Source organism: Hemiscyllium ocellatum, chromosome 5 (genome assembly GCF_020745735.1).
Source record: "Hemiscyllium ocellatum isolate sHemOce1 chromosome 5, sHemOce1.pat.X.cur, whole genome shotgun sequence".
Taxonomy (NCBI): domain Eukaryota; kingdom Metazoa; phylum Chordata; class Chondrichthyes; order Orectolobiformes; family Hemiscylliidae; genus Hemiscyllium; species Hemiscyllium ocellatum.
Window position 1 is genome coordinate 64,711,623 of NC_083405.1, and position 12,805 is coordinate 64,724,427.

Genomic DNA, 12,805 nt, shown 5'->3' on the forward strand with positions numbered 1-12,805 from the left:
TCCAGGATACAAATGCTACAGGAAGGATAGAAAGGGAGGCAAAAGAGGAGGGGGAGAGGCATTTTTGATAAGGGATAGCATTACAGCTGTGCTAAGGGAGGATATTCCTGGAAATACAGGAAGTTATTTGGGTGGAACTGAGAAATAAGAAAGGGATGATCACCTTACTGGGATTGTATTATAGTCCCCCAATAGTCAGAGGGAAATTGAGAAACAAACTTGTAAGGAGATCTAAGCTATCTGTAAGAATAATAGGGTGGTTATGGTAGGGATTTTAACTTTCCAAACATTGACTGGGATTGCCATAGTGTTAAAGGTTTAGATGGAGAGGAGAGGAATTTCTTAATTGTGTACAAGACAATTTTCTGATTCAGTATGTGGATGTACCTACTAGAAAAGGTGCAAAACTTGACCTACTCTTGGGAAATAAGGCAGGGCAGGTGACTGAGGTGTCAGTTGGGGAACACTTTGGGGCCAGCGACCATAATTCTATTCGTTTTAAAATAGTGATGGAAAAGGATAGACCAGATCTAAAAGTTGAAGTTCTAAAATGGAGAATGGCCAATTTTGATGGTATTAGGAAAGAACTTTCAAAAGCTAATTGGAGGCAGATGTTCGCAGGTAAAGGGACGGCTGGAAAATGGGAGGCCTTCAGAAATAAGATAGCAAGAATCCAGAGAAAGTATATTCCTGTCAGGGTGAAAGGGAAGGCTGGTAGGTATAGGGAATGCTGGATGACTAAAGAAATTGAGGGTTTGGTTAAGAAAAAGAAGGGAGCATATGTCAGGTACAGACTGGATAGATCGAGTGAATCCTTAGAAGAGTATAAAGAAAGTAGGAGTATACTTAAGAGGGAAATCAGGAGGGCAAAAAGGGGACATGAGATAGCTTTGGCAAATAGAATTAAGGAGAGTCCAAAGGGTTTTCACAAATATATTAAGGACAAAAGGGTAACTAGGGAGAGAATAGGGTCCCTCAAAGATCAGCAAGGCAGTCTTTGTGTAGAGCCACAGAAAATGGGGGAGATACTAAATGAATATTTTGCATCAGTATTTACTGTGGAAAAGGATATATAGATATAGACTGTAGGAAAATAGATGGTGACATCTTGCAAAATGTCCAGATTACAGAGGAGGAATTGCTGGATGATTTGAAATGGTTAAAGGTGGATAAATTCCCAGGACCTGATCAGGTGTATCCGAGAACTCTGTGGGAAGCTAGAGAAGTGATTGCTGGGCCTCTTGCTGAGATATTTGTATAGTCACAGATGAAGTGCCGGCAGACTGGAGGTTGGCAAACGTGGTGCCACTGTTTAAGAAGGGTGGTAAGGACAAGCCAGGAAACTATAGACCAGTGAGCCTGACCTCGGTGGTGGGCAAGTTGTTGGAGGAAATCCTGACAGACAGGATGTACATGTATTTGGAAAGGCAAGGACTGATTTGGGATAGTCAACATAGCTTTGTGTGTGGGAAATCATGTCTCACAAACTTGATTGAGTTTTTTGATGAAGTAATAAAGAAGATTGATGAGGGCAGAGCAGTAGATGTATATGGACTTCAGTAATGCGTTCGACAAGGTTCCCCATGGGAGACAGATTAGCAAGGTTAGATTTCATGGAATACAGGGAGAACTAGCCATTTGGATGCAGAACTGGCTCAAAAATAGAAGACAGTGGGTGGTGGTGGAGGGTTGTTTTTCAGACTGGAGGCCTGTGACCAGTGGAATGCCACAAGGATCGGTGCTGGGCCCTTTACTTTTTGTCATTTACATAAATGATTTGGATGCGAGCATAAGAGGTACAGTTTGCAGATGACACCAAAATTGGAGATGCAGTGGACAGTGAAGAGTGTTACCTCAGATTACAACAGGATCTTGACCAGATGGGCCAATGGGCTGAGAAGTGGCAGATGGAGTTTAATTCGGATATATGTGAGGTATTGCATTTTGGGAAAGCAAATCTTAGCAGGACTTATACACTTAATGGTAAGGTCCTAGGGATTGTTGCTGAACAAAGGGACCTTGGAGTGCAGATTCATAGCTCCTTGAAAGTGGAGTCGTAGGTAGATAGGATAATGAAGGCGGCATTTCGTATGCTTTCCTTTATTGGTCAGAGTATTGAGAACAGGAGTTGGGAGGTCATGTTGCGGCTGTACAGGACATTAGTTAGGCCATATTTGGAATACTGCATACAATTCTGGTCTCCTTCCTATCGGAAAGATGTTGTGAAACTTGAAAGGGTTCAGAAAAGATTTACAAGGATGTTGCCAGAGTTGGAGGATCTGAGCTACAGGAAGAGGCTGAACAGGCTGGGGCTGTTTTCCCTGGACCGTCGGAGGCTGAGGGGTGACCTTATAGAGGTTTACAAAATTATGAGGGGCATGAATAGGATAAATAGGCAAAGTCTTTTCCCTGGGGTCAGGGAGTCCAGAACTAGAGGGCATAGGTTTAGGGTGAGAGAGGAATGATATAAAAGAGACCTAAGGGGCAACCTTTTCCACGCAGAGGGTGGTACGTGCCATAGGGTGTGGTGGAGGCTGGTACAATCGCAACATTTAAGAGGCAATTGGATGGGTATATGAGTAGGAAGGGTTTGGAGGGATATGGGCCGGGTGCTGGCAGGTGGGACTAGATTGGGTTGGGATATCTGGTCGGCATGGACGGGTTGGACTGAAGGGTCTGTTTCCATGCTGTACTTCTCTATGACTCTGTGACTCTAAGTGAAGATTTCCTAAGAGTACAAGCAAAGCCCCATGATTTTTGGGAGTTATTCTTTTAAAGTCAGTCTTTTTAGGATAGGGAATAGCATTCAAATGTCTCTCAAGAGGGAGAGATATTCAAACTCTTTTTACTATCCACTCTTAGCTAGATTTTCTCTTCTTTCTTCTAGACTTGACAGATCTCTCAGATTGCCGTGAAAATGTAAGACATCACTGTCATCTTTGTGGGGAGAATTAGGAACAAGTTTGGCCCATTGCCCTAGCAATTCTAGATTACTTTTAACCCATTTTCATGGAAATTCTAGACTATGGCGAGGTCTGCAGATGATATCCCTGGGTGCCCACACTTTTTATACGGAGACGCATTCCTTTTCAATGGAACCAAAATATATTCCATGAATTAGTGCTATGACAATATCGACATAAAGTAACTACATATAGTATGCTTTAAACATTTACTTGATGAATAATTTAAGTCAAGCGCATCTTAAAACAATCACCATCACAAGTGGATTTAAATACAACTAAGAATCCTGAGAGGCAGTTCCCAGTAACTGGACCCCACCTAGTGGTATATCTGTGGAAACAAATCACTTTGGTGTGTGTGTGTGGGGTGGGGGGAGGGTGAGGGGAGGTGGTGGAAGGCAAGAGCAAGTGAGAGCAAGGAGGAAGAGAAGGGAAACTAGCATGTCAAGTCTTTATAAATCCATTCAAATTAAGTCCAGGAAATTCCACAGTTGTTTATTTGACTAGCTTGATCTATCCGCGTAACCACCCGGTGAATATTTGGGAACTTGCAAGACAATCTGAAATTGCATGGTAATTGTAATAAAAGTGTGCATTGTGATAAAGTGGAAGGGGATTAGATCTTTGAACAACGGTATGCAATCCAGTGAGAGATTTTACTAATTATACTGAGGTTAAACATGCCTTTTATATCAATCTCTCTAAATACTATTCCTCTCAAAACATGGTACACAGGTCAAGCTGCACCCCTGACAACATAGATAAATGGGGCTGTAGAATAGTTAGAAAACATTTTGAACAAAGGTTGTTTCTTTCTAAAATTGTTACAATTATTTGGTTACAATGGTGAATGAGTCATTTTTTGGACCCATCCTGTCCAATGGAATATCACACCACTGTGCAGACAGATGTTATACAAATAGAAAAATAAACCGTCAGAGGTATAGCTGCATTTCTTGTTATTCTTGCAAAAATCACAAGTTAAATGATTTTCTACCCATATTCCATTCTACACCGGGTGTTGGGTAGAATATTCTATTAATCTTAGAGTTGATTTAAGTGGATAACTCAAAACCAGCCAAATATCACATCAGAATTTACTGTTCTATAATTGTCTAATGCACTTTTTCCTACTTGCTTGGGGCATCTCAATGTGATAATTTTAGTTAATTGTCTGCGTCTTTGTGGGTGCTTAATTGTGGAATTTGAGATTTTAATCTTCATGTGGGCTCAGGTCCAAACATAGACTCCTACAACCAATATGCTCAGGGCCACAGCTTCTATCTTCAAACTTGTATAACTAATTTGTTAGTAATAGCAAATGTTCCACATTTGTTCTTCATTTCCGTCTGCTATTTATCCGAGCTGCGAGGGCGGGCTCTTATGGCAGAGGTGTAATGTTCCTACCTCTGAGCCAGGAGACTTAGGATCAAGTCCCACCTTCTCCAGAGATGAGTAATAACATCTCTGACCAGTTTGTTTAATAAATATCTATCCTAGCTGAGAAGACACAGTGGTGCTGTCCCTGCCTCTGGAATTGAAGGCCTAGGTATAAGTGCCCTCAGTGTGTTTCAACATGTCTGAACAGGTTAATTAAAAATAATTATACTAGCTGAGGGGAAAAACAGCTGACTGATTCTTAGGACTTAACCAATGTGACTTTATATTGGAGCTGTGCATTGGTTGAATGAGAAGATGTCATCTCTGGCATTTTATTTCAGCAAAATATGGCCTTTCAGACACATACCCCACTGAAATTGGTATCTATCACATTTCCTGTCACACTTGCAGGACATATTAGAACACGTGTGTTATACTATTGTGCTGTTCTCTTTATTCTAGTTCCAAACAATAAAGACGTTAGCTTGCTATAATGGGATAAAACATTTTTGTTAAGTTATTTACCAATCGGGTGTAGATGGTGGAGAGCGCGAAGGCAAACTTCTGGTTTCCAACTGTTCAACTGATACAGACTTTCTTAATATTGGATTCCAGACCATGCCACCAATGACACGATGACAGAACTGATTGGTAACTGTCCTATGGCAAACAAAGATTAAAAACTTTAAAATTGTGATTCTTTTTTTAGTTTCATGTCCTTTCAAGGTAAAGAACAAATGCTGGAGAATCAAAACTTATTCACTCTTTTTAAATATCAAGTTTGATATAATACACATACAAAACCATCACCATGACCGCCTCAAAAAAAAATCCTTGACTCCTATTTTCATAAATTCTAAATCATATTTACAATTTCTCTTTGCTCTCCAGGTTCCTTGGACAATTTATTTAGAACCCAAGCACATTCCCTTCATGAAAGAACTTCATGCGTACATCCCTCAAATCAGGCTTCCTATCCTGTCACAGTACCAAAATACCTGTTGTCAAAGTTTTTAGCTGAGAAGACACAGTGGTACTGTCCCAGGCTCTGGGTTTGAGGGGCGAGGTGTAAGAATGGACTATTCTTGTGTTCTCTGCCTCAGCTCCTTATTGCTGAAACTCTGGTTCGTGCCTTTCTTCCCTCTAGATATGGTCACTCTTAAGGAATTCTAACCAGCCTACTTCATCCTAGAAAATAAACTTGGTTACCTAAACCAATACTTCCATGTCTGAACTAAATATCTCTGCTCTTATGTTTCTTTTCATGTATTTTATGTCTCCACTAATTTGCCATGAACCGCAATCCAATGTTCTTGAAATGAAATAATCTGAAAAATAAATACAAACATCCAAGTATATCTACATTGAAAAACCTGTTTTTAAAAAGTACTGCAAAAGTAAATCTTTGTTCAAGACATAATTTTGCATTGTTTGCTGTGCAATCAGGATGAATGCACGAACTAGGGCAAAAAAGTAAACGAAAATTGGGTAAAGATTACAAGGATTATTCATTTCACAGTATCCAAAATGGACTGTGTTACTGATACTATGCGTGATCATGAAAGTCAGGACAACCATTAATTCATGAAAACAATTTAACGAATACAGCTCAGTAAGTCACAACAGATATACAACGTTAGATGAATAAATGCACATCTCTGCAAAGAGTTGAAGATTACTTCTTAAAAGAATTACGAATGCAAGCAAACCTGTTCTGGTTTCTGTGGCCGAGTGTAAAATAGTTTGAAAGCATTTTTTTCTCTTGAGGTAGTGTCTTCTTTGCTTGAAAGAATGTGTGATGTTCTACACATGATTTCCAAAGAATTTTACATGCTCTATAATTAAGCATATTAAATCCAATAACACACTCTTGAGATTCGTTCTGTCAATTAAATGAATAGATTAGCAAAGTTAGACATCTTCAATTATGGTTGCAGAAAGTTGTGTTTGAACAAACATATTGAAAAAAAAAAGCACACCTCAACCACCTAGAGTCATAGAGATGTACAGTGCAGAAACAGACTCTTTGGTCCAACTCGTCCATGCCGACCAGATATCCCAACCCAATCTAGGCCCATTTGCCAGCACTTGGTCCATATCTCTCGAAACCTTTCCTATTCATATACATATCCAGATGCCTTTTAAATGTTGCAATTGTTCCAGCCTCCACCATTTCCTCTGGCAGATCATGCTATATAAACACTACTGTATGCATGAAAAAGTTGCTCCTCAGGTCTCTTTTATATCTTTCTTCTCTCATCCTAAACCTATGCCCTCTAGTTCTGGACTCCCCACTCTAGGGAAAAAACTTTGTCTATTTATCCTATCCATGCCCATCATGATTTTATAAACCTCCATAAGGTCACCGGTGCTCCAGGGAAAACAGCCTCAATCTATTCAGCCTCTTCCTATAGCATAAATCCTTTAACCCTTCTAAACATCCTTCCAAATCTTTTCTGAATCCTTTCAAGTTTCACAACATCTTTCCGATAGATTACATTACTTGACAGTGTGGAAACAGGCCCTTCGGCCCAACAAGTCCACACCGACCCATAGAAGCACAACCCACCCAGACCCATTCCCCTACATTCACCCTTTCACTTAACACTTTGGGCAATTTAGCATGGCCAATTCACCTAACCTGCACATTTGTGGACTGTGGGAGGAAACTGGAACACCCAGAGGAAACCCACGCAGACATGGGGAGAATGTGCAAACTCCACACAGTCGCCTGAGGCGGGAATTGAACCCGGGTCTCTGGCGCTGTGAGGCAGCAATGCTAACCACAGTGCCACCGTGCTGCCCAAAGGAAGGAGTCCAGAATTGCACGCAATATTCCAACAGTGGTCTAACCAACGCCCTGTATAGCCGCAACATAACTTCCCAACTCCTGTACTCAATACTTTGACCAATAAAGGAAAGCATACCAAATGCCTTCTTCACTATTCTATCTACCTGCGACTCCACTTTCAAGGAGTTGTGAAGCTGCACTCCAAGGTATCTTTGTTCAGCAACAATCCCTAGGACGTTACATTAAGTGTATAAGTCCTGCTAAGATTTACTTTCCCAAAATACAGCACCTCGCATTTATCTAAATTAAACTACATTTGTTACTCTTCAGCACATTGGCCCTTCTGATCAAGGTCCCGTTGTAATCTGAGGTAACCTCCTTCACTGTCCACGACACTTTCAATTTTGGTGTCATCTGCAAACTTACTAACTTATGTTCACATCCAAATCATTAACATAAATGATGAAAAATAATAGACCCAGCACCGACCCATGTGGCACACCACTGGTCACAGGCCTCCAGTCTGAAAGACAACCCTCCATCAGCACCCTCCATCTTCTACCTTTGAGTCAGTTCTATATCCGAATGGCTAGTTCTCCCTGTATACCGTGAAATCTAACTTTGCTAACCAGTCTCCCATGGGAAACCTTGTCGAATGCCTTACTGAAGCCCATATAAATCATTTCACTGCTGTGCCCTCATCAGTTCTCTTTCTTACTTTTTCAAAAAAAACTCAGTCAAGTTCATGAGACATGATTTCCCACGCACAAAGCAGTGTTGATTATTTCTAATTACTCCTTGCCTTCCCAAATACATGTAAATCCTGTCCTTCAGGATTCCCTCCAACAACTTGCCCATCACTGACGTCAGGCTCACCAGTCTATAGTTCCCTGGCTTGTCCTTACCACTTTTCCTAAATACTGGTACCACGTTAGCCAACCTCCAGTCTTTTGGCACCTCACCTGTGACTATCAATGATACAAATATCTCAGTAAGAGGCCAAGCAATCACTTCCCGAGCTTCCCACTGAGCTCTCGGGTACACCTGATCAGGACCTAGGGATTTATCCACCTTTATGCGTTTCATGACATTCATCGCTACCTCCTCTGTAATATGGACATTTTTCAAGATGTCACCATCTATTTCCCCACATTCTATATCTTCCATGTCCTTCTCCACAGTAAACACAGATGCAAAATACTCATCTAGTACCTTCCCTATTTCCTGTGGCTCCACACAAAAGCTGCCTTGCTAAACTTTGAGGGGCTCTATTCACTTCCTAGTTACCCTTTTGTCCTTAATGCATTTATAAAACCCCTTTGGATTCTCCTTAACTCTATTTGCCAAAGCTATCTCATGTTCCCTTTTTTCCCTCCTATTTCCCTCTTAAGTATACCCCTACTGCCTTTATACTGTAAGGATTCATTCGATCTCTCCTGTCTATATCTGACATATACTTCCTTCTTTTCTTAACCAACCCCTCAATTTCTTTAGTCAACCAGTATTCCCTACACCTACCAGCCTTTCCTTTCACCCTGACAGGAATATACTTTCTCTGGACACTCGTTATCTCATTTCTGAAGGCTTCCCATTTTCCAGCCTTCCCTTAACCTGCAAAGATCTGCCTCCAATCAGCTTTTGAAAGTTTTTGCCTAATACCTTCATAAGTAGCCTTCCTCCAATTTAAAACTTCAACTTTTAATCTGGTCTATCCTTTTCCAATACTATTTTAAAACGAATAGAATTATCATCACTGGCCCCAAAGTGCTCCCCCACTGACATCTGAGTCACCTGCCTTAATTCCCGAGTAGGTCAAGTTTTGCACCTTCTCGAGTAGATACATTCACATACTGACACAGAAAACTTTCTTGTACACTCTTATCAAATTCCTCTCCATCTGAACCATTATCACTATGGCAGTCCCAGTCTATGTTTGGAAAGTTAAAATCCCCTACCATAACCACCCTATTATTCTTACAGATAAATTTGTAAGGAGATTTCAGTTATTTCTCAATTTCCTGCTGACTATTTGGGGGTCTATAATACAATCCCAATAAGGTGATCATCCCTTCCTTATTTCTCAGCTCCGCCCAAGTAACTTCCCTGGATGTATTTCTGGGAATATCCTCCCTCAGTACAGCTGTACTACTATCCCTTATCAAAAACACCACTCCCCCTCCTCTCTTGCCTCTCTTTCTGTCCTTCCTACAGCATTTGTGTCCTGGAACATTAAGCTACCAGTCCTGTCCATCCCGGAGCCACGTTTCTGTAATTACTGTCATATCCCAGTCCCATGTTCCTAACCATGCCCCGAGTTCATCTGTCTTCCCTGTTAGGTCTCTTGCATTGAAATAAATGCAGTTTAATTTATTAGTCCTACCTTGTTCTCGCCTGCTGATTGTTTGACTCACTTATTTTCTCAACTGTAGCAGTCTCAGGTGGATTCTTTCTTTGTATCACCCTGGCTTCCCCATACCAACCTCCCCCCACACCCACCCCCCCAAAAAAAATAGTTTAAATCCTCCCAAGCAGTTCCAGCAAATGTCCCTGCCAGTATATTAGTTCCCTTCCAATTCAGGTGTAATCTTGTACAGGTCACTTTTACCCCAGAAGAGATTTCAATGAATCCTTCTTCCATACACCAGCTCCTCAGCATTCATCTGCTCAATCATCCTATCCCTATCCTCTAGAAGTTTTGATCATTGCCTGGTTATGGATTATATTCTTTAAATTCAGATCTGTAAAAGTCTTTTCATAGAAATTTGGAATTAGTATAACATGAATTTTGGAAGCCAACTAATATCTTACTATTTCTAAGAACTAATCATAAAACACCAATATTTATAGAGATAAAGATACTGGATATTACACCACTCCCACCTAATACTCTGCTTCCTCCATCTTCACTGAAAAAATACCAGCTATCCAACAGTGAGTTAAAAGTTAATCCCACCCTAGTCCTGCAAAACTTCAGGACTATTGTCACATTGTCACGTGTTTGTTTCACCTTTCAAAGTTCACCTTTCAAAGTCTATTTATAAAAGATCTTTTCCATGATGGGACATACTACAATATACTTAGCTTGTGAAAACCTCATATCATTCAGCACTAGCAAAGTGCAGACATGCTCTTTGTAGCATAGTTGCTGCATATTTTCAGTTTTACAATTCAGAACGGATAATGTATAAAGAGTCATAGAGAAGTACAGCATGGAAACAGACCCTTCGGTCCAACCTGTCCACACTGACCAGATATCCCAACCCAATCAAGTCCCACCTGCCAGCACCCAACCCATATCCCTCCAAACTCTTCCTATTCATATACCCATTCAAATGCCTCTTAAATGTTGCAATTGTACCAGCCTCCACCACTTCCTCTGGCAGCTCATTCCATACCCATACCACCCTCTGTGTGAAAAAGTTGTCCCTTAGGTCTCTTTTATATCTTTCCCCTCTCCCCTAAACCTATGCCCTCTAGTTTTGGACTCCCCGACGCCAGGGAAAAGATTTTGTCTGTTTATCTTATTGATGCCCCTCATAATTTTGTAAACCTCTATAAGGTTACCCCTCAGCCTCCGACGCTCCAGGGAAAACAGCCCCAGCCTGTTCAGCCTCTCCCTATAGCTCAAATCCTCCAACCCTGGCAACATCCTTGGAAATCTTTTTTGAACCCTATCAAGTTTCACAACATCTTTCCGATAGGAAGGAGACCAGAATTGCACGCATATTTCAACAGTGGCCTAACCAATGTACAGCCACAGCATTACCTCAACTCCTGTACTCAATAATCTGACCAATTAGAAAAAGCATGCCAAATGCCTTCTTCACTATCCTATCTACCTGCGACTCTACTTTCAAGGAGCTATGAACCTGCACTCCAAAATATGCATTAAATAAAAGTTGCTCATTTGTTATACAAAAAGCACCAGCAAAAATTCACAAATGCCATCAAGTATAAGTGTAAGCTGGCATTTACTTACTGCAGTTGCTGATCCCATTATCATCACCTATATGGTATGAAATCCCCAAATGCTATCAAGCCGTGTACACTCCAACTTGCACAGCACATGAGATCTGCTATTCATCATGAAAATCTAATCAACTACACAAGCACATCTATTGATTACAATATAAATGTACAGTACTTACAGGTTTTTCCCTTAGCTGAATGAAGAAACGTTTCCTCTTGAAAGAAATCTTTGTTATATTTACCCTGAAAAAAGAATATTCTAAATATACCGGTATTTAAAAAAAATCTGGAGTTCTGCATTACTGAAACTAAAGGTTTTAATTGGCAGAATGACAAAAAGTATACAATACAATATTTAGAACACTTAGGGGAAATTTGTTTTTTAATAGAGTCAATCTTGACTTCATGCTATTGTGTAAAAATGATGAAAATCGTCATGAGTCCATATTACGACTCTCCTGATTTTTATTGAGCAATAACTTCAAATGGAATAAATCAGCAAAGATAAAAATCTGACAATGGCTATAAGATCTCTTCTATTGACTATTTTATGACAGGTCTGAGAAATTTATTGTTTGAAGTGGCAACAAGTAGGCTAGGTAAAGGAAAATGTTAAAAATCATATAACACCAGGTTATAGTCCAACAGGTTTATTTGCAAGCTGCTCCGAAAGCTAGTATATCCAAATAAACCTGTCAGACCTTTACCTGGTGTTGTGTGATTTTTAACTTTGTCCACCCCAGTCCAACACTCGCACCTCCTCATCATAGATAAAGGAGATAAGGATGTAATACATTTCAATTTCCAAGGTGGCATTTGATAAGATACTACACATAAAGCTCCTTAATAAGTGATGAGCTATGGTATTGGGAGTAGTACATTAGCAAGGACAGGAGACCGGCTAACTAATAGAAGATCGAGTTGGGATAAGGGAACATTTTCACAATTGCAATTTGTTATGAGTGCTGCAAGGATCAGTGCTGTGGCCACAATTTTTAAAAATATATATTAGTGACTTGAATGATGCAAGTGAATATATTCTAACCATTTTGTGGATGACACAAGAACAGGCGGGAAGGCAAATGCTGAGGATGACACCGAATCAACAGTGGAATATAAGCAGGTGAAATGAGTGGGCAAAAGCATGGCAGATGAAATACAATGAAATAGTTGGAAAATGTGAGGTGATACACTTCGGCAGGAAGATAAGGAGATTGCTGTTTAGTGGTGGTTGGGGCAGGGTGAAGAGACAGAGACTGCGACAAAGAGACTGTAGCAAAGCCAGAGGGAGAGGGACAAAGAGACACACTACCACAGACAGCCGGCAGAAACTTGCAGCACAGAGGGATTTGGCATTCCTCATGCATAAAAAGTTGGCACCCCAGTTCAGCGTATAATAGGAAAGGCAAATAGAACATTGTCCTTCATTTCAAAGGGAATAGAGTATGAAGGTAGCAAAGTCTTTCTAAAGCTATAGAAGGCACTAATCAGGCAACATCTAAATTATTGTGAATAGTTTTGGTTTCCTAATCTATGGGAAGATGAATTGGCATTGGGGGCAGTCTAAAGAAGTTCACTAGGAGATTCCAGGTATGGAGGGATTTGCTTATGAGGAGATATTGAGTAGATTGAAGTATAGAAAAATGGGGCGCACCCTTATTGAAACATGTCAAATGCTCAAGATTCAGCAAAAAATGGGTAT

At 40.4% G+C, this 12,805-nt stretch overlaps 1 protein-coding gene across 4 annotated transcripts in view; it reads right to left on the reverse strand.

Annotated features, from left to right (window-relative positions):
* The window catches only part of LOC132815728 (tyrosine-protein phosphatase non-receptor type 3-like), a 215,342-nt gene that overhangs the window by 107,540 nt on the left and 94,997 nt on the right, over positions 1-12,805 (reverse strand). For all 4 annotated transcript variants that reach the window (XM_060824825.1, XM_060824826.1, XM_060824827.1 and 1 more), the window contains 3 exons: positions 11,283-11,346; positions 6,053-6,225; positions 4,869-5,003 (listed from right to left, as the gene is read on the reverse strand). In XM_060824825.1, the coding sequence (XP_060680808.1) occupies positions 4,869-5,003; positions 6,053-6,225; positions 11,283-11,346 (372 nt within the window). The remainder of the gene's footprint in view (positions 1-4,868; positions 5,004-6,052; positions 6,226-11,282; positions 11,347-12,805) is intronic.